General features: G+C 37.1%; 2 protein-coding genes across 2 annotated transcripts; both read right to left on the bottom strand.

Annotated features, from left to right (window-relative positions):
- Positions 1 to 15,929: 15,929 nt before the first annotated feature.
- On the bottom strand, positions 15,930 to 19,141 carry LOC124842035 (uncharacterized). The gene is made up of 11 exons (XM_088092858.1): positions 18,846 to 19,141; positions 18,564 to 18,770; positions 18,232 to 18,474; positions 17,696 to 18,131; positions 17,309 to 17,503; positions 16,990 to 17,224; positions 16,740 to 16,907; positions 16,558 to 16,665; positions 16,405 to 16,480; positions 16,113 to 16,208; positions 15,930 to 16,037 (listed from the first exon to the last, which is right to left on the bottom strand). Exons 1-11 carry the CDS (start codon positions 19,134 to 19,136, stop codon positions 15,930 to 15,932), a joined length of 2,163 nt encoding a protein of 720 aa, XP_087948984.1. The 5' UTR covers positions 19,137 to 19,141.
- Positions 19,142 to 20,915: 1,774 nt separating this feature from the next.
- On the bottom strand, positions 20,916 to 22,877 carry LOC148196554 (uncharacterized). The gene has a single exon (XM_088092857.1). The coding sequence runs from the start codon at positions 22,875 to 22,877 to the stop codon at positions 20,916 to 20,918; it is 1,962 nt and encodes a 653-aa protein (XP_087948983.1).
- Positions 22,878 to 23,418: the final 541 nt, after the last annotated feature.

Raw genomic sequence — 23,418 nt, 5'->3', positions numbered from 1 at the left:
ATTCACTTTTTCACTAGTGTGCCATCAAAGTTTGGGGTTGGAAGAGAGCATTCTAGTTTGAAGGCATTCTCATTGCATCTAGTATCTCCACCCAAGTAAGTAAAATGCATTTTGTTCATTCTACGGTTCTTGAATTTGAATGTGATTGTCAAAGCATGAATATTTAGGGGTTTTGATTTCTATGCATGATTTGATGATATATTTGATGTTTGAACCGATTAAACTGCATGATTATGAACTGGAAAACTGAAAATTGCATTTGGGTGGCGTTAGGGAAGCTTTAAAACTGATTTTTCAAAAATCTGCAGAGTTACCGTTGAGGGGTAAATTACCGCTGAGCGGCACTCTGTCAGATTTGGTTTTTTCTGATTTTTGCGTGTTGGAATGTGGCGCTGGTGGCGCTGAGGGGAAATTCTGGCCCTCAGCGGTGGTTTAGCTTCGACAGGAGTTATGTTCTATGTTTTACTAATGATTAACATCATGTTCTGTGGTTTTGCTTGTGTTTTGAATGTAGGAATGGCATCCTCATCAGGAAAAAGATTGAAAACCATGGCAACCAAGAGAAAGGAAAAGGAACCAGAGCAACCCCACTCTAGCAGGTTCCTCTCTAGGAAACATGAGAAGCACTTTAGGGTGGTTCAGGACAGGAGACTTCTGATGGAGAGAAAGGTTGGAATGATACCTAACTTTGCTCCTCAATTTGGAGAGCAAGTGTTAGGGAATGACTGGGGAAAGTTAGCCACCTATCCTGCACCTGCCAACATAGCTGTGGTGAAAGAATTCTACACCAATGCAAAGAAGATTGGTGATTATCCAGCTGAGAATTATTTGGGCTATGTTAGAGGCCATGCTATCAGGTATGATCCTGACTCCATCAATAACTTTCTGGATACTGTGTGGGCTGGTGAGCAATGCCAGTTTGCTCTTAGCATGGAGGAAGGTGCTGACTTTGAGGATGTTGAGAGAGTATTGTGCATACCTGGAGGACACTTCCAAAGGAATAGATCTGGTTCAGTGGTTAATATTAGGAGGACAGATTTGACTCCTCTTGCAAAGTATTGGATGGCATTTTCTCATGCCAACATTCAGCCATGTTCACATGTGTCAGATATTACTCTCAGCAGGGCACTCTTCATCTACTGTGCTATCAGAAACTTGAATGTTAATATTGGGCAGGTGATAGCTGATGAGATTAGTGTGTGTGCTAACACCTCAAACAACAAAGCACCACTGGGACATCCTTCTTTGATCACTCACCTTTGCAAGCTAGCTGGAGTGGACACTTCTGTTCCACCATTTGAGAGGCCAAGAAAAGCTATAGATGAGGCCTATTACAGACAGTACTGTGGAGGTGAGGAGGCAGCCCAGCCAGTGCCACCACGCCAGGCTCGTAGAGAGAGAAGGCCAGCACAGAGCAGGACTTCTGCTGATACTCATGAGGCAGAACCATTCCAGATGAGGGACATGTATATGTCTCTTATAGGTGCTCAGTTGCAGTCCATCCACAGAGGGCAGGTGGCCACGGCTGAGATGATAGTGGGGATGTATGATACCCCTCCAGCACACAGGTGGACTATGGATGAATTCCATAATGTGGTAGCTTGGCCAGAAGAACCATGGCATGGAGGAGCTGAAGCAGCTGAAGCTTCAGCCCGAGACATGGATGAAGATGAAGCTGAGGAGGAGGATGCGTTTGATGATGATGATGATGAGGAAGAAGAGGAAGATACAGAGGACAGCTCAGACTGATGAGGAGCTGAGATAGCATTTACTGATGAATGCTATCATATGATTATGCTTTTGTGGTTTAAGTTTTCTGAACTTATTTGTTTTTGTTTTTAGATTAGGGTTTGATGTACTCTATTTGAAACCTGGTTTCTTGTGATGGTTTGCTATTAACTGTGATTGTGTGATAAGTAATGCTGAATGATGCTTATGATTAATTGATGTTGAGATGATGTGCACATTAAAATGCTTATATAGGTGATTCACAAGCTTTGTGAACAAATGTGTAATATCATGATTGTGATTGTGAAATTAAGCAGGATGTGCATGTCAAATGTGAATGAGCTTATATGTGAGGTTTTGAGCTCCAGAGTTGTTATTGTTGAATGCTATTACTTTGAAAGCATGAATGACTTTGCCCAGGTTTTCTATGATTGAATCAATTGCTTGTTTTGCATCATATGATCAAAGGCCGTGTTTTTGAAACCCTTTTTATTGGCCAAATTCATAAAGTTAGCCTTCTAAAAGAGAACACGTTGTGTTCTATCCTTTGAACCCTTAGCCTTAAATATACACTGAACACCCTTGATTGAAAATCTTTACCTTGAGTTAAGTAGAAGATCTTGTGTGGTATTGTTAAATGTTCAAGTTTGGGGTTATTGGGGAAACATGAAAAAGGAAAAAGCATTGAGCTAACAGCTAAAAAGTAAGAATATGCAAAGAAAAGAAAAGAAAAAGAAGCAAAGCTCAATGCAAATGCAAAAGCAAAGGCAAAAGAAAGTTGGGAATGAATAAGAAGATTGTGTTGTTATGATTCTCTTAACTCAAGGATTTTGTGATCCAGAAAAACCAATTTTCTTGTTAGCCCAGTGATGTGAGGGTCGCACCTCCCAACAAAAGTTGTGCATAAAAGAATGCAGTATAGTGCTAGGATTTGACTCCTAGGTCGTCTCTCAAGGACCAATTTGGGTTCAGTCTCAGATCAACACGTAGTGGGGGGGTTTTTGAAAATGTTTTTGCGATTAGAAATTAACAACATTAAAACTGGAAAGTAAATACAACCAAACATAATTTAAAACACTGAAATAAATAAGCAAACCATGAGGACCGAACTGTCCAACAGATGACCGAACGGTTCTACATTGAGACTAAACGGTTTCTAAAACAAGATGTGTGAACTACTTAAAATTCAGCCGATAATAAAGAAACACTTGGCTAAAAATGAAATGCATATATGAATCTAACTAAATGAAATAAATAATTCAGAAAACTCATGTGCCAATTGAATATCAATTAGTAAGCTAGAAAGTGAAGTAATGAAATGGGTATAAAAGTAGCACGTGAACAGTAGCTGGATGAAGCAAACTTTGCTAAAATGAAATAAAATGAAATGTTCACAAGACCGTCTGCTTGTATCTTTCTCCAATCAATCACCATCTCTCCCTCATTAAAACCACATCCTAATCTCTAAAATCAATGAAAACCAAAAGCTAATTCCCGTGAGCACACCACTTTCTCTGCTGGAAAAAAAAAACCGAGACTCTTGATTCATGAGTAACCGTGCACAGCAAAAATGCTCATTATATTGAAAATAACCTTCCAAGAAAAACAAGTGCAGAGACCGAAAAATGAATGTGACGGTTAGCTTTTCTAAAAGAAAGAAATGAGTTCAAGCACCACATGTGCTCTTCCAGCTGAATGACTAAATGAATTAAAAGAGCTATTCTAGAAGAAATTGAATTCCCTTCAAAAATAAAACGTTCCAGCAAAATGAAAGACTAAGTAAGTGCACCATGCCCTCCAACAAGGAAATGAAAATAAGAACTCAACCGTAACCCTCCATTTTGTTGTCCGCCACTTCCTAACGTGAGAGGCAATCCCTCCAACCGAGAGCTCCCTGCTCTACGTGCTACCTCATAATCAGTCACCGTGCTCCATTTTTCTACTGTAGCGGCTAGACCTATTCCAAAGCTGCACTTGTTTACCTCTGTGCTTCCAAGCTGGACTGCTGGATCCGAGGGCTCCCTATTGCTAGACGTCACCTCCAGCTCCAAGCCTAGACACCCTCCCTTGCGTGCTGGACCATCCTCTACATGTTACATCCCGTGCTGGACGTGGAAGCTCTGGACTGTGGATCTTCATTGCTCTCGGTGCCTGCTTGCTGGACACCTGCTGGGTGTCACTCTTCTTTCTAGACCAGCTGCCGTGAAACATGAATCAGCCCACATGCTTTGCTGGATCAACTTAAGAAACTTGGAGCTATTTTTCTCAGCCCATCTACGTGTGAAGCCCCCCATCCGTAGCTGCTTTTGCTGGACCGAAAGCCTCCCTAAAATCCAAGCTGGACGTGGCAGCCTTGCTGGACGCTCCCTTTGTTGGATGCGTGAAACCATCTGCTGGATCGCTGTTCGATGTGCCTGCTGGACTTGTGGACGTGGCATGGCTTCTGCTGGGTAATGAAGAAATATGTGGCTGCATCTCATGTGGGCTGCGTGGCGTGTGCACCTCCTCAAGCTCATGACCGTGAGCTGCTCTGTGTGAGAAAAGCTGGACTGACGTGTGCTTTCATTTTCATTTTTTTTCTCCATGCCACCTCCAAAGAATGCTTTTCTCTGCTGGACCGTGAATCATTTTTTTCTTCCAGCACCACGTTTTCACTTCTATGCTGGACCGTGGGTGCCGTTTGCCATGTGCTTCTTTTCTTTTGCTGGCTGCACCTCCAAATTGCTCATGGGCTGCACCTCCGTGAGCTCCTTCTCCATGTGCACCCCTATAATTTAAATCCACACCTCCTCTCTCATTTTATTTTAAAACATAATTGATGTGGTATTTCTTTTCACCTCCAAATGTCCCAAATATTATCCAACAATTTCCCTACAATTAATAATGCAAATAATTAGCTCAAATAATTCAAATTAATTAAAATAAGAATTTTTGGTCAAATTAAGCACAATTATCAAAAACAGGAAAATATCGGACATTTAAGCACAATTCCCTGATTAAATTCGGTACAATAAGCTAAGTGAAATTGAGAAAATATTGACTCATCAAAATAGACCACACTTAGTCTTTTGCACTCCTGGGCAAAATCAAGACGCAGATCAAGGAATAGTTCAGAGGACATCCAGGGAAGTGACACAATCTCAGCACACAGAAAACAAAGACTAACAAGGACAGAAACAGAATTTACACAGTCCTCAAGAAATCTGGACAGAGAAAAGAAGTAGACAATTCCAACACAGAATGAATCAGAGAAAGCAGATACTCATGAAATCATCCAAGCAATTCAAGACATGGCAAAATGATTAATCAGCTCAAGAGGTGAATCAAAAGCAACAGAACCGCACAGATGCACTATCAATGTTTCTCTCAAGTGTCTACGGTAAGCAATTTCAACTCCATGCACTCAAGAAAGCAAACAACAACAAACTTGGCAAGCCTCTAATATCAACACTCAAAACATATGCATGTTCAAATCAAAAGGTCTTTTATGGATGTAATTGGGCCAAGGACATGGGAGGATAACATATGGATGAGAAGCTATAAACCAAAAGAAATAGAGGAGCAATGGGGAACAAGTGTAAACACAATCAAATCACACCCAAAACCTCTAATTCAGTCCTCTTCTTGACTCCATTATTCACACAATTTTTTTTTATTTTTTTTTATTTTTTATTTTTTTTCATTTTTTTTTTTTCATTTTTTTTTTCCATCCTGTCTCTTTTCTTTTCTCTCTTTTCAAAACAAAATTGTAAAAGACAAGATACAAATATATTTAGCAAAACAAAACAAGAAGAGGAACCAACTAGCCAACTCATCAGAATCCCCAAGGAGACCACACTTGTTCCCAAAACACTTCCAAAGCTCCAAAATTCCCTAAGGTTTAGGTAATCATGGTTTTTCACTTAGGGCTAGTGTATGAGCTTGAAAACAAAGAAATGGGGAAAGTACAGGCTCAAAAGGGTTATCAAAGGATCACAATAAGGTAGGCTTATTTGGCTAGAGAGGCTCAAGAACAAAACTGCCTTTATCACTTCCAAACATGCATATCAATCAAGAATTTTCAACAAGAGTCAAGCCAAGGCATATGTGCAAGCAATCAAGAGACATATCACACACAAGAAAGAACATAAAGTGGCTCAAATTCTCACACAGGGTAATTTTGTCACAATCAATTCAACTCTCAAAAATCATAATCATTTTCCCAAGCAGAGAAAAGCAAGGATTCCAAACAAATCAGAGTATCAATGAAGTGAAAGACACATCTACAACCTAAACAAAGTCCAGAAATCAAGAGAAACATGTAAAACTGTATACAAGACACGACAAAAATAACCTAGAAAGGAAAATATTTAACCAAGGAAACAAAAACTAACAAAGAAAAAATAAAAATCTCCCCCAATAGACCACACTTAAACTACACAGTGTCCTCAATGTGTCATAAGCATAAGATCAGAAATCATAACAGTCAACAGATCATGGACAAGTGAAATAAAAGTAGGGAAAGGGGGAGAAGAGAGAAAGAAAACTCCCCTGATCATGGTGGCAGTTGCCAATTTTGGACTTTTAGGGAGATGTCTTCCACCACAAGATCCAGCAAGGAAGTTTTGAGGAAGAATTGCTTCATCCTCCAGATTTGATCAAGCAGAGAAATATCATCCACAGCTGGATCTAAGAAGAAAAGATTGTTGATGAGCAGGTTCAGCTGGTGCCTATTGATCTTGAAGCTTTTGTCAGTGTTAGCACCTTTATTTTCCACTGTGGGTGTTTGTCTATCAAATTCATGTGTACCTCCTGCAACATGGTTAGTGCGATGTGTCTCCAAAGAAATGATATGCAGGGGTATAACACCCAATCCCAGTGTAACAGGCTGAACAACAGATATACTCTCAGAACATGAATCAATTTCAAATTCAAAAGCAATATCAACAACAGACTCATATTCATGTTCAGTGCATGGAGAATAAACATTTGGATGTGATAGCAAAAAGTGGTTCTCATCATGCAGAGAAGGACAATTAAGAACAGACTCATCAACAATATAATCATCAACACACCTATCAACATCATAATCATGCATAGCACAATCATCAACAGAATAATCAATTTGAGGTATGTTTACCTCCACTTCCCTAAAGATTGGAATAGTGGTGGAGGATGAAAATGGTCTACCTGGCTCAAAATTGCTCCTTATACCTGCCGGGTCCTCAAAATCTTCATAAGTCTCTGCATGTGCAAGAGTAGAGACATCTGAAGGTGGGAAAGTATGTGGCGTAGTAGTAAGCTCATAACTCTGCTCCCCATCTTCTATGTGGATGACACTAACATCATCAGGAATCAGAACAGTCTGAAATGGTGATTCCTCTAAATCTTGAGACTGTTCCTGATTGAGTTGAGTAGCCATCTGCCCTATCTGGTCATTCAAGCTATGAATGGACGCTCTGGTCTCTTGCTGAAACTGCAGGTTCTGCATGGTCAACTGCTCCAACAACTCCTTCAATGTAGGCTCAGAAGTAGAAGGCTGAGGAGCTATTTCGGCAGGAGCACTATACTGCTGACTTTGGTATTGCTGGACTGGTGGAGGCATAAAAGTACTCTGGAATGGTGGTTCTTGATATTGATGCTGTGGAGCATCATACCATCCCAAGGTAGGGTCATTCCATCCAAGACCGTTGCTGTAAGCATATTGAACAGGGGAAAATTTGCTCAGAAACTGATGCTCAAGATATCCCCAATCGGTAACGGATTCCAGAGGAAGAGAGTCTTTCCAATCCTTAGCTGCTCCTTGTAATGAATGCGGAAATGCGCTCAAGAAAATGTAATCAAGAGGGACATCTGGAGGCTTCATTGAAGAGCACATGATGTGGAGCTCCTCCAAATGTCTGTGTGGGCATTCTCCTGCAAAACCATGAAACTTAGGCAGCAAATGTATCAGTCCAGGGGTGAGATCGCAATGAAGATCATTCTCCTTAAGTGAAACCGGTTCCCAAAGAGAACTCTCAGAAGTCGGAGGATGAGCCATATTACTCTCAACATACAAATCAGCAGAATATGAATCACAATCAAAGTAACATGCAGAAGGAGAATCATAATCAGATGCACTAGCAGAATAAGCAGTATTCACAAAATCAAAATAGGTAGACATGGAAAGAGAAGGGGAAAGGTAGAAAGGGAATGCTAAAAATTACGAAACAAACAAAACACAACACAATTGAACATGCGACACGTACACACAAAACAAAACATCACATCACAAGACAAGACAAAACACAACACACACTAACACAACAAAAGACCTAAGACCGAACCATTGGTCCCCGGCAACGGCGCCATTTTGATGAGAGGGTCGCACCTCCCAACAAAAGCTGTGCATAAAAGAATGCAGTATAGTGCTAGGAAGTGACTCCTAGGTCGTCTCTCAAGGACCAAATTGTGGTTCAGTCTCAGATCAAACACGTAGTGGGGGGGGGTTTTGTGATTTTTTTTATGAATGCAAGTGAACTAAATCAAAACAGGAACATAAACACGGATGTAAACACAGGATTTAAAATAGTTGATCACTTAAGCTAACATCATAACTAAAATATCACAACCAAGAAAAAGAGAGAACATTAAAATGAAAAATGCTTAAACCAAATTAAAAGTGCAACATTGAACTAAACAATTAAATGCAAACTGAGAATTGAAACACCAATTTTAAAACTGGATGTGTCGCTCCAAATTAAATCACCCTTGTCCTCTAAAACTCTTTCACCGTGGCCTCCTCCATCAAAATTGATTTCTCCTCTTCCTTTAATCAATGCTTCTAACCTTTAAACAAAAAAAAATTCAATTCCCCTACTGCTGAAACAAAAAGAAACCGAGAGCTAGTGCCATGTGGGTGGAACCGAAATGTGACACCACTCCCCTGCTCCACTTTCCCGTGCACCATTATCTACTATGAAATCACCGTATGTGCCACTGTTTGCAAATAAAAGAAATTCCCTTGCACCTAAGCTAGACATGACCGTGCTGCTGCCCTGTTTTTCCATCCGAGATTATGACATATTTGGCAAGCAAAGAAAAAAAAAAAATGTCAAAACAATTTGGTTGCCTCTTCCTTCCAGACGTGAATTCCCATCTTCTACACACATGCTCCACTCACTTTCCAAAAGCAATCTAAAGCAATTAAGTTGATGTCTATCACCGTGCAGCTACTACTCATCAAGTTATCCATCATTAAATAATAAAAGAAATGCATCATGGCCATGGGCCACTTCCCTTTTCACGTGAATCAACAACCATTCTTCCAATTGATCACCGTGCCAATCTAAAGAAAGAAAAGGAAACTCACTTCAGCTGCTTGCTTCTCTCCAACGTGTTGCTGTGATAAAGTAAAGAAATGAGAATGTGCTTCCTCTGGACGTGACATTGATGTATTGAAATTCACGCTGCTCCTCATTCCCGTGACACGCTGGATGCTCCAAGAGTGGGGCTGCTTGCTGAATACCGTGCACACCAATGTTGCCCCTGGACGTGACTTCCCACCAACCTTCAATCACTTCTTCATTTCTCAAAGAGAAGAACTCTCCAAAGTATTAATCACGGTACTTTTGCATTCAATGAGAAGAGAGAAAACGTTACTTCCATTTGAAAATTAACTTCCTTTTTCGTTCCAGCCAAGAAGCAATGAAAGACTTCAATCAAAGTGCATAGAAAATAAACAAAATGAAAAGGCAAGAGTGTTCTTCTTTCATTCCATTTCAAAGACCACGTTCAACTCTCAAGAAAAATTCCGAATACAGTGCCTCCCCCAAATCTCCAAGACCGAGAGTGTGAAACCAAAAAAAAAAAAAAATCCCCATGGCCAGTGGCGGCTAGGGCTTTTCAAGAGCCGTGGGTCACCTTTAATAATGGGGTCCACACAAAAGAAAAACCTAGGTCTAAATCACTAACTTCTAATTTTTGGGTCTACTCTAATTTACCAAAAATTGACCCATAATGTAAGAGTTGATACAAAAATTCTAAACTACTGAATTACAATTTAATTAATTCAAAAATGTCTGTCTGGAGAGTCTTGAATTTATTTGACATTCTTCCTGATGTCCCAAATTGTATTTCCGAAATTTTCCTGCATTTCAAAAATGCACTTAATCAGCTCAGAAAACCCAAATTAGCACAATTACAAATTTCCGACCAAATTAAGCAAAATTCGGAAAACGGGGAAATAACAAACAAATAAACACAATTCCCTGGTTTATTCAAGTGCAATAAACTAAATATAATTCAAGAAATAACAACTCATCACCCAGCCACATTATAAGCCATTGAAAAGTCCTTGTGATGATGCATGCTTGTGAATGTATTTGATTGTGGTTAAATGAAAGGCAAAGTTGATTCATGTGACATTGTGATAGTGGAGTGAATGAGTGAAACACTTTACCTCTTATACACTTGTGTGTTGAGTGAAACACTTTACCTAGTGAGGAAATATTCCATAAGCACATGAACATCCATGCTTAATTGATTGATCATTCATGAAAAATAGCATTTGTTGGAATTTAAATGACTTTGTGAACACTAAAGCATGTGCACATCTTGATTGAACTCTTGGTCTTAAGTTTGAGTGAAGTTATTACTTATCTTGAAAAGAGGATTTTGAATGAGTGAACCATCATATGAATTGGTTGAAGATGGAGTTACATTTTATTTGCTTGAGGACAAGCAAAGTTCTAAGTTTGGGGTTGTGATAACAGTTGAAAAACTGTTATTTTCATGCTTAAAGTTGATACTAAAAGCAACCTTTAGACTTAGAAACTAGCTTGAAATCATGCCTTTTGTTTATATTTTCAGAAATAAGAGAGCTGGACAGGTTTATGCTTGATTTAAGTGTTCTTGTGCAGGTTTTGAGGTGAATTTGGTGAAAGAAGTGAAGAATAAGAGAGAGGACATTCGAAAAGACAAGAAAGAGTGCAAAAAGGAGAAGTCGAAGGCACCGCTCAGCGGCAAACTACCGCTGAGCGGCACTCAAGAGGTGACGTTGGAACCGCTGAGGGGCAAAATGGCCGCTGAGGGGAAGAAAGAAGACGCGCAATCACCGCTGAGCGGTAAATACCGCTGAGCGGCACTTTTTGGGCTTGGACTTTTGTAATCTTTTGTAACTCTAGATTAGTATATAAGGGCTTACACGTCCTATAGTTAGGCGTCTTTGGCAGAAACGAGGCAAACACTCTCTCTTTCACCCCTTTGAAGGAGGATCTTGGATGCTCAGGCTACCTCTTCACCTTTATTGGGTTTATTCTTTCATACTTTCATTGTAATTCATCTAGGTTCACCATGAATATGGTGAACTAAACCTTGTATGTTTGTTGGGGAATCAAAGTAATCTCTTGAAGCTCTCATATATGGATTTGTTGAGTACATCTTTGAATTAAGACATATGCTTTCTTTCATCATTAGTTAGGGTTTTTCCTCTTTGCTCAATGCTTGCATTGTTTAACTCATTCTAATGCATGATTATTGGTTTTGTTGATACGGACACGTACGGGGAAATCTAGATCCGGGGAATTTCTCCCAATATTATACTGACAATATTATATTGGTTGCCTTTAAGCTCCTGCACTCATGAACTAATCATTAGGAATGCTAGGAATTGTATGAACTATTTGATTAGGGAGAAGCCATCTAGAATGGTACATTAGAGAGTGGCATTAACAATGATGATTTGAATGTTGAATTCCTAAAATATATGAGAGTGGATGAGATGAAATTGACCCCCAACAACATATTCATTCATATATTTCCTTGAAAGTGTTTATCTTTTGTCTTTGTCATTGATCAATTCATGCATACATATTTAATTTTCGTCTTTGCATATTAAACTTCAATTATTGTGTTCTTAAGTTTTAGCTAATCAACAAATCACATAACTAAACTAGGCCGTGAGTCCTTTGGGAGAACGATACTTGGTCTTACCAAGTTTATTACTTGAAACGATTCGGTCATACTTGCCGATTGTGAAACAAGTTTGTGACATCATATTTTGGTGCTTACAAATTTGTCCATCATGTACTCTATTGGAAACCTGGTTTGTGTGATGGTTTGATATTAACTGTGATTGTTTCATAAGTAATGCTTGATGATGCTTATTGATTGATTGATGTTGAGATGATGTGCACATTAAAATGTTTATACAGGTGATTCACAAGCTTTGTGAACAAATGCATGATATCATGATTGTGAATGTGAGATTAAGCAGGATGTGTATGTCAAATGTGGATGAGCTTATATGTGAGGTTTTGAGCTCCAGAGTTGTTATTGTTAAATGCTATTACTTTGAAAGCATGAATGACTTTGCCCAGGTTTTCTATGATTGAATCAATTGCTTGTTTTGCATCATATGATCAAGGCCGTTTGTTGGAAACATGAACATCCATGCTTAATTGATTGATTATTCATGAAAACTAGCATTTGTTGGAATTTAAATGAATTTGTGAACACTAAAGCATGTGCACATCTTGATTGAACTTTTGGTCATAAGTTTGAGTGAGTTTGTTACTTATCTTGAAAAAGAGGATTTTTGAATGAGTGAACCATCATATGAATTGGTTGAAGATTGAGTTACATTTTGTTTGCTTGAGGACAAGCAAAGTTCTAAGTTTGGGGTTGTGATAACAGTTGAAAAACTGTTATTTTCATGCTTAAAATTGACACAAAAAGCAACCTTTACACTTAGAAACTAGCTTGAAATCATGCTTTTCTTCATATTTTCATAAATAAGAGAGCTGGATAGGTTTATGCTTGATTTCAGTGTTTTTGTGCAGGTTTTAAGGTGAATTTGGTAAAAGAAGTGAAGAAGGAGAGAGATGGAATCAGAAAAGACATCAAAAAGTGCAAAAGGAGAAGCCGAAGTCACCGCTCAGCGGCAGTTTACCGCTGAGCTGCACTCAGGAGTTCACGGGAGATCCGCTGAGGGGCAAAATGGTCGCTGAGGGGAAGAAACGAGACGCGCACTTACCACTGAGCGGTACTTTACCGCTGAGCGGCACACTTATGGGCTTGGACCTAGATTTTTTGTAATTTTAGAATAGTATATAAGCTTTAGGACGTCCTAGGGTTTGTATCCTTGGCAGAAACGAAGCAAACACTCTCTCTTCCACCCCTTTGAAGGAGGATCTTGGATGCTCAGGCTACCTCTTCACCTTTTTAGGGTTTTATCCTTCATTCTTTCATTATTGTTCATCTAGGTTCACCATGAATACGGTGAATTACACCTTGTATGTTTGTTGGGGAATCAATGTAATCTTTTGAAGCTCTCATATATGGAATTTGTGCTTGCATCTTAATCTAAGACTTATGCTTTCTGTCATCATTAGTTAGGGTTTTTCCTCTTTGCTTAATGCTTGCTTTGTTTAACTCATTCAATGCATGATTATTGATTTTGTCGATACGGGAACGTACGGGGAAGTCTAGATCCGGGGAATTTCTCCCAATATTATATTGGTTGTCGTTAAGCTCCTGCACTTGATGAACTAATTATTAGGAATGCTAGGAATTGTATGAACTCGTAATTAGGGAGAAGCCTTCTTGAAAGGTACTTTAGAGAGTGGCATTAACAATGATGATTTGAATGTTGAATTCCTAAAATATATGAGAGTGGATAAGATGAAATTGACCCCCAACAACATATTCATATATATATTTCATTGAAAGTGCTTGTCTTTTGCTTTTGCCATTGATCAAAACCTCATGCATACATGTTTATTTTCTGTTTTGCATATTAAACTTTAAATATTTCGTTCTTAAGTCTTAGCTAATCAACGAACCATATAACTAAACTAGGCCGTGAGTCCTTTGGGAGAACGATACTTGGTTTTACCAAGTTTATTACTTGAAACGATTCGGTCATACTTGCCGATTGTTCAACAAGTTTGTGACATCATATTTTGGTGATCATAAATTTGTCCATCACCTGTTCATTGATGGACAAATTTGTAAGCACCAAAATATGATGTCACAAACTTGTTTCACAATCGGCAAGTATGACCGAATCGTTTCAAGTAATAAACTTGGTAAGACCAAGTATCGTTCTCCCAAAGGACTCACGGCCTAGTTTAGTTATGTGATTTGTTGATTAGCTAAGACTTAAGAACACAATAATTGAAGTTTAATATGCAAAGACGAAACTTAAATATGTATGCATGAATTGATCAATGACAAAGACAAAAGATAAACACTTTCAAGGAAATATATGAATGAATATGTTGTTGGGGGTCAATTTCATCTCATCCACTCTCATATATTTTAGGAATTCAACATTCAAATCATCATTGTTAATGCCACTCTCTAATGTACCATTCTAGATGGCTTCTCCCTAATCAAATAGTTCATACAATTCCTAGCATTCCTAATGATTAGTTCATGAGTGCAGGAGCTTAAAGGCAACCAATATAATATTGTCAGTATAATATTGGGAGAAATTCCCCGGATCTAGATTTCCCCGTACGTGTCCGTATCAACAAAACCAATAATCATGCATTAGAATGAGTTAAACAATGCAAGCATTGAGCAAAGAGGAAAAACCCTAACTAATGATGAAAGAAAGCATATGTCTTAATTCAAAGATGTACTCAACAAATCCATATATGAGAGCTTCAAGAGATTACTTTGATTCCCCAACAAACATACAAGGTTTAGTTCACCATATTCATGGTGAACCTAGATGAATAACAATGAAAGTATGAAAGAGATAGAAAAACCCGTGAAAGAGAAGAGGAGAGCTGTCACCATCTCCCAATCTACCCCAAGGGGTGGAAGAGAGAGTGTTTGCTTCATTTCTGCCAAAGATGCCTAACTATAGGACGTGCAAGCCCTTATATACTAATCTAGAGTTACAAAAGATTACAAAAGTCCAAGCCCAAAAAGTGCCGCTCAGCGGTATTTACCGCTCAGCGGTGATTGCGCGTCTTCTTTCTTCCCCTCAGCGGCCATTTTGCCCCTCAGCGGTTCCAACGTCACCTCTTGAGTGCCGCTCAGCGGTAGTTTGCCGCTGAGCGGTGCCTTCGACTTCTCCTTTTTGCACTCTTTCTTGTCTTTTCTAATGTCCTCTCTCTTATTCTTCACTTCTTTCACCAAATTCACCTCAAAACCTGCACAAAAACACTTAAATCAAGCATAAACCTGTCCAGCTCTCTTATTTCTGAAAATATAAACAAAAGGCATGATTTCAAGCTAGTTTCTAAGTCTAAAGGTTGCTTTTAGTATCAACTTTAAGCATGAAAATAACAGTTTTTCAACTGTTATCACAACCCCAAACTTAGAACTTTGCTTGTCCTCAAGCAAATAAAATGTAACTCCATCTCCAACCAATTCATATGATGGTTTACTCATTCAAAATCCTCTTTTCAAGATAAGTAATAACTTCACTCAAACTTAAGACCAAGAGTTCAATCAAGATGTGCACATGCTTTAGTGTTCACAAAGTCATTTAAATTCCAACAAATGCTATTTTTCATGAATGATCAATCAATTAAGCATGGATGTTCATGTGCTTATGGAATATTTCCTCACTAGGTAAAGTGTTTCACTCAACACACAAGTGTATAAGAGGTAAAGTGTTTCACTCATTCACTCCACTATCACAATCACTAGTGGAAAAATGACTTTTTATAACGTACAAAAATGACATTTTATATCGTAGTTACTGGGGATATAGTTCTGGGCGATATAGTAAGTCTGCACATTTTATAACGTAGCAAAAATTTACGTTATAATATGTTCAACATATTATAACGTAGTTTCTGATGTACGTTATAATATGTGCAGTTTATTATAACAAATTCTGCATTTGTCCGTTGTAATAGGTGGAAGATATTATAACGTAGAAAATTTTGTACGTTATAATATGTTATATATTATTACGTATATATTATTGTACGTTATAATATGTGATCAACATACCATATCATACATTGCTTAGTACGTTATAATAAATGTTTTTAAAAAAAAAATTGATTATTAAATTTGACATCCAATGAAATTATAATAATATTCCTGTATTATCATCTCATCCAATCCATTTATAATAAATATAGCTTTAAATAAACAAATTTATTGAAACTAACAAAATAGAATTCATTTCAAATATTAAATAGTCTAATATTTAATACATCATTTATACATGAGTCTATATATTAGATCCAAAATATTACATTAATGTACATACACTATTTAAGTGTAGCCAAGTTTCTACTAACACTTAAAATAAAAGAAGCCCAGTTCCTTCTAATTTCTTCCATGTCTGCAGCTTCCATGGGAGATGAATCATTAAAGATCTACAAATAAAATAATAGAGTTAAAACAATATTGTAATGAATAGTTGGATAAGTATTTAGTTAGTATTTTAATACCTTATTCCATGATTCAGTAATGTTTGTACAAATAATGGTATGCATGTGTTTCATTACATAATACCCACACTCATAGCTGCCCAATTGACGTCGACACTGCAAATTAAATACAAATAATGAAGACTCATTCAAATCAAAGACACAAAATATCAGATTATACTCTAGCTAGCCTTTGCACCATGTAGCTCTATATATTTTGCTAAACCAAATTTCACAAAACCAACAACAGAACCAATTGGTCATAAAAATAACAATCACAAAACACAAAACAAAGAAGGTGAACTTCTCTTACATTAGGTGTGATTATTTGCATCTTCTTCCTAGAAATAGATGGAACACCCCGCAACCTTGAATGAGCTTCCAAAGACCTATACAAAAGTTTGACATCCATCACATCATAATAATAATAATATAGGAAGGAATCAAAATAAAAAGGAAAACTTACGCCTCTAATATATTTTTGATGGACAATGTGTTAGCTTTCTTATGCAAGGAACATAAGAGAACTACAAGAGAACGATCAGGAACAATAACTAGCAATTGCCAATGACCCCTACAAGTTAGAATAATATTAATTAAAAGAAACTTTTAAACTACTCATGAAAAATTAAAAAATTATGTACTTACTTATGCAAGTAAGGTGCTAAATAGACCTCTTTACCAGCTTTTTCAAACATTTCTATCAAGTACTTTTGCACCTCCTCTGATTTATTTCCTACAGTTTGAATTATAACAGGATCAAGAAATCCATAGATAGTAGCATTCCTTCTCTCGATGCAGAGGTGATGCAAATACCTTCAATATCAACAAATAATGTTCAAATAAATACACGAATGCAATATGATAGTATTTCCATGGTTTGTGAAGGTTTACTTACAAATTCCAAAGTTGTAGAACTGTTGTAGAGAGGAGATCATTACCAATGACAATTTCACAAATATCCCTATGACATACATATAAAGTGGTGGTAGTAGTCTTGCATGTGAGTTCAGAAGGCATATCTATCTCAATAGTTTTATTCCCCATTGTGACTACCGCTGCACCAAGTTGTTGGAGAGGAGACAATTGTGGTTGAGGAGGTGTAACAATGTTTGTATTCTTAGAAACGTCCTATATTTGACCACAAAATAAGTCCAATATTATATGCATCCAAATACAACAAATACATAAGTAATTAAGGCAAATATGAATATAAATTCTTACTAAAATTGGCTTTGCCAATCTGGCTGGCCAAATGATAAAATTTCCTGGAGCTTGCCCCACTGTTTGAACCTCTTCACTAGGCAAAGGAACACGAGCAGAAGAATCTTTAATATCTACAACCACCACTCGCAACATATCATCTTTAATAGCCTCGTGGTGGATGGTGCTTCCCAAATTATATATTTTACCTAAGATACAAAAAAGATGACAATTGTTGAGTAAAATGGTATAAATGACTTACTTAGCACATATATAGAGAGGCAACAAGTATAGAGAGGCTGCAAGTATAGACAACATTGTGGTTCAAAGGCTAAATGCAATTTTCAAAATGATTCAATATCAGGAATGTGGATACAGATTTCAATGATTCAACAATTTACCTAGAGCCACCAAATGCCAGTGGGGATCATCAACATACAATTCACAATCAACAGGGACATCAACACCATCCCCTGATTCCTCAGGAAGAGGACAACTCCCCTTTGTGCTAGCAACATGGGAAGCCCCCTTTGGTGGACCTTGAATAGTCAATCCTAAGGATGCTATCTCTGATTTGATTTCTGACAATAACTCATCTCTCAATTCTGGGAACAATTCTTTCTTAAACTCATTTCTTAACACCTTTTTATCGGATTCACTAAGTTGTGCTAAAGTAACCTTTCGAGTAGGACCACCAAAGAATTGCTTGAGTCCTACCCCTCGTCCAACACCACGGATATATCCTGGATGCTCCGGACGTCCAATGGCAACCGCTAATATGTCATCTCGGCCTTCTTGAGTGAATGACCCTTGAGACCTTTTCTCCACTAAGTCATCCTGAAAAAATAGTGTTTTAGTTCATCTATTACAGAATATATGCCAAAAAAGATATCTAAAGACATTAAAATTAAAATTAGGCTTATTATGAGTTTCTAACAATCTTCTCCGCTACAAGTCGAGTTTCTTCAGAAGTGTATTCTCCTGATGGCTTAGTGCGAGCTCTCTTCCATTTCTCATGACGTGGAGGTGGAGAAATCTTACTCAAATCTGACCCATCATCGGTAGCTAAGGAAGAGGCCTCACGGATCATAATCTCCTCTAACCTATCGTATCCCCCACGAGACAATCTGTGTGGGTGGAGATTATTTTTTTGAAGGTCTTGTGCAACTTTTCTCTTTTCCTATTTCAAACATGTGACATAAACAATTAATAACAAATTATGAAACAGAAAAAATGAATATCAAATTATAAATAAAACATTAAATTTACCTGAAAGACATGTTCTAATCGTTTGTCCCGAAAAGCCTGCCACGTTTCCTCATCAAGGAACTGATATATCTCACAAGGATTCTTGTGACTTAACTTACCATAAATATACCGACTAGTAAGGTCAGTCTTAAAACCCCTCCACCGCTGCCCAGCATATGATATCCATTTACTTCTCAATAAGTTGTTGTTTGGGACGTCATATGTTAGCTAAATAATAAGTACATGAATGTTATATTTACAAATTTTTTAATAATTGTGGAAGTTAAGTTAAGACTTTCATACCATGATAGTTTGCCATATTTGGTTCTTCACTTCTTCAGGAACATGGTCCCATTTGTCAATAAGAATACTAACCTTACTTCTACCAAGTAAGGCCACAAAGCTAGTGAATCTTGCACGGTTGTCTCCAATAACTTTTCCTGTACTCATATCAAATTGAATGGGCAATTTCTGATCAGCATTACGACTAACAGTCAAGTCTTTTAGCCTAGTCGCACGTCTACACTTGGGTTGGGTAGACGATTGACTTTGGTCCTCACTTTGTGGTGGTGTAGGTGTAGATGGATCAGCCATAAACCTGTTTTAACAAAAAATTGAAAATAAAATTTAATTGAATACACCAAAACTTACATAGATAAAAGCAGTAAAAGAATATTACGAGGTATATGACAAATTTAATGAATCTGTGAGTTTGAATATTCCTGATGTATATCCTCCAAAAAACCTTTTATATATTCCATCAGTGTGAGTTTCACAACTATTATTTTTTTCTTCACAGGTTAGAATTGCAATGGTGGGAAAATATACAAATCTTTCAGATGCATATCTTTCTGTACTGAAGGTACGAAAAATTTGCCAGTGATCTTTGCAATATCTGCAAAATGTGCTCATATAAAGGCCAACTAACTCTTAAATTAAAGTATAAATTTTGTCCTTTTCAACCCGTACACTAGATTTTATTAGAGTTCAATCACTGTTTTATCAATTTTGGTCCTGATTCTGTTATCTGTAGCATAGATGCACTCATACCACTTGTGATGACTAATCTGCAGTAATGTAATCAGCAATGGGTGTCTATATCACCCTACGATTCTGATGCATGGAAACCTGGATTTGGTATACTAAGGCAAAGCAACAGAACCTTAAGAAAATAAGGAAAAGTAAGAAAAATGGCTAAAACGAAGCATTGGTTTTTCAGAATTTATAGGGAGTTATAACATCACTAGTGATAAATTATGACTTACAAACGCAAAATATATTGAATTGCTTTTTCATGTTATTTTTTCTTGTGCAATCCCATTCTTTTCAATCTAAAAACAGGAACAGGAAAATTTATACATCTATTATTTACACATCTAATAGAACTTAAAAATCATCTTTCGTTTTTTATACTAAACCAGCAACAGGAAAATTTACTTAGCATTTCTAATTCATTCCCTTCTCCACACAAAGTAGCTTGCCCTCGAAAGTAACTTCACAGTATTGGTCTCTCACATACCCAATTAGTTATTTATTGCATTCTTAGTTACTTCATTGACAGAAGATCCAGCAGAAGATATCATGTTCCAGAGCAGAATTTGAATATAGATCAATGGCTTTAGACACTTGTAAACTTGTATGAATTAAACAACTCCTTCAAGAATTATAAATTTGTGATTTAAGAAGGTGAAATTGTACTATAGGCAGCCCTTAATATCACCTCCAATCCAGTATGTATATATAAAACACTTTCAAAAGAGGAAGATTTTTCAAATAATCTTGGCTTCACAACCAAATTAATCCCCCTTTTGAGTTGTTGAAGCCATTTAGTTAACATTAGCACTCCATCTAGGATCTCAAACAACAAAAGAAACAAACAAACATAGTGAAGTAAGAAAAGTAGACAAACAACCTAAAGTCCAGATTATTGACTAGATCAGCACAGATTAATAGACAAGCATCAACCCTCTTACTTTCTCTCTTTTGCAAATAATATTATCAAGTAAATAATGGCGAGTTTCGTTCCCAATCTGAAAGTGAAAGACCAGAAATGTGTCCTATATTATATGAGCAGTGAAGTTGTAGAAGTTGTAGAAAAACGTTGACAAAAGAGCATTGAACTCACCTATTAAAAACTGGTGTTAAATTTCAAAAAGGTCACAGATTTCTTGCAACAACAATGGCAGCATCAACAAGGTACACGTTTCTTCAAGTCTCGTAATGGCAGCATCAACAATGGCAGCATCTCAAATAGTAAGACCTGGATTTGTGAGAGAAGATGTGAAAGGTTCAATCCTTTACTAGGTGACCTGGATTTGTGAATAAAGTTGAATATATTGAAGCACAAATAGAAATTCTTATTTTATCTATATCTCAGGTTTGAACATAATATATTCCTCGAATCGCCACTGGTAGGAGTTGTTGCATTAAAACATGACAATCATGAGATTTTAACCCAAGTAATTTTAAATCCTTCATAGATACAAGTCGTTTCACATTGGAAGAGTAACCATGCGGAACTTTCACACCATGTAAAAACTCACAGAAACTTCTCTTTTCTTGTTTAGATAATGTGTGACATGCTGGAGGCAAGTATGTTCGTTTGCCATGAGATTGTGGAGCTAATTGTTCTCTTATTCCCATTTCAACCAAGTCCAAGCGACTCTTCATACCATCTTTTGTCTTGCCTTGAATATTAAGGAGTGTTCCAATAATACTGTCACACACATTTTTCTCTACATGCATGACATCTATACAATGTCTCACATCAAGCATCCTCCAATATGGGAGATCAAAGAAGATTGATCTTTTCTTCCATATGTTTGTAGTTGTGGCTTGCTTTTTTGTCTTGCCAAGCACAACATTTATGTCCTTTACACGTTCATATACTTCTAATCCACTTAAAGGCGTTGGAGCTATTTCATTTTCTTGACATCCATTAAATGCTTTTTTTAATTTACGAAAAGGATGGTTTGCACTAAGAAATCTTCGATGTCCAATGTAAACCGTTTTCTTTCCATGCTTAAGTTGATGGTGACATGTGCCTTCTTCACATATAGGGCATGCTTTGTGACCCTTTGTGCTATACCCACTCAAATTACCATATGCTGGAAAGTCATTGATTGTACAAAATAACATGGCATGCAACTTAAAAGTGGAGCCTGCGTACCCGTCGAACACATCAACGCCTTCCTCCCACAACATTTTCAAATCTTCAACTAGCGGGCTTAAATAAACATCAATGTCGTTTCCTGGTTGTCGTGGACCAGAAACCATTAAAGATAACATGACGTATTTACGTTTCATGCACAACCAAGGCGGTAAGTTGTAGATCACTAACATGACAGGCCATGAGCTATGTCTACTACTCAAGTTACCGTACGGGTTCATTCCATCTGTAGCAAGTCCAAGTCTAAGGTTTCTTGGATCATTTCCAAAATATGGAAACATTGAATCTATTGTCTGCCATTGACTACAATCAGCTGGATGTCTTATTTGACCATCTCTTTTACGTTCATCTACATGCCATCTAATGAGTTTTGCATCTTTGACATTAGCAAATAATCTTTTAAACCTTGGAATTATGGGAAGATACCACAACACCTTTGCTGGAACACCCTTCCTCACATCATCTTCGAAGTCACCATCTTTTTGCTTGTATCTTGATAACCCACAATGTGGACACTGATGTAACTTTTCATATTCCTTCCTGTACAACACACAATCGTTCGGACAAGCATGAATCTTTTTATACTCCATACCCATTGGACATAATATCTTCTTCGCATCATAATTAGATGTTGGCATCGTATTACCTTCAGGAAGAATGTCACTCACTAACTCAAGCAATTCGGTGAAACTCTTATCACTCCACCCATTTCTTGCCTTCACATTAAATAGTTTTAATATTGCCGACAATTTAGTGTACTTAATGCACCCTGAATACAAAGGCATTTTTGCATCACTACACAAAGTTTCATACATATGTGATCGTGCAAAGACATCATCTCCAACATCACGAATCATTTGCTCCAAACCATCTTCCATAACCAAATCCACTTCTTCTGCTTCAGTTTGAGACACATGTGCTATTGGCACTTCTACTAATTCACCATGCCATGTCCACTTGGTGTAGCTCCTTAGGAACCCATCACATAAAACATGCTCTCGTATTACTGCAATGGGTAGTCTCCGCTCGTTCAAGCAATTCACACATGGACAATAAAATCTTCCATTATTATTTGCTACATTCCTCGTAGCAAACTCAATAAATTGTTCCACTCCTCTCTCATATTCTTCGGTTGTTCGTTTAGATTTTATCCAACTTCGGTCCATACTAACGTTCTGTGCCAATGAACTGAAACCAAGAAAGTGGTGACACTTTAACGTTTATTTAACAACGTTACGCTTTGTAGACCGCTACAACTCAAAAACACTATAAATGTTATTTAATAACGTTTATGAAAACCTCTAAGATTATTTTTTTGTGTTGTGTTCATTCTCAATGACCCTCATACTACTCTTATTCCTAAAAGACAATAAATTAAAGACAATATATAGGAATGCTATCATACGCACATAATCATACATACCACCTACCTCCTATTATTCACACATCAATCATTAACCATCACCACATATTTTATCTTCTAAATGTTAAAATATATTTTATTCTTTAAATTTGAATAAAAGCATGCTTTTAGCTTTTAAATACTATATTCTAAATTTCGAAAATACTAAAAGATTTATTTTATTTTCTAAAAAGATATTTTAAAATTTGTTCCATTACTTTGAAGAATGATCAAATTGTATCGAACAAGTTTAACATCATAACCGTTATGAGTCTTAAAAAATAAAAATAATAATAGATTATCAC

Source organism: Vigna umbellata, chromosome 6 (assembly GCF_029865625.1).
Source record: "Vigna umbellata cultivar VRB3 chromosome 6, Vumbellata_1.0, whole genome shotgun sequence".
NCBI classification, from domain to species: Eukaryota; Viridiplantae; Streptophyta; class Magnoliopsida; order Fabales; family Fabaceae; genus Vigna; species Vigna umbellata.
Note: the sequence above shows the minus strand (reverse complement) of the source record. Positions and strands in the feature narration are given on the sequence as shown.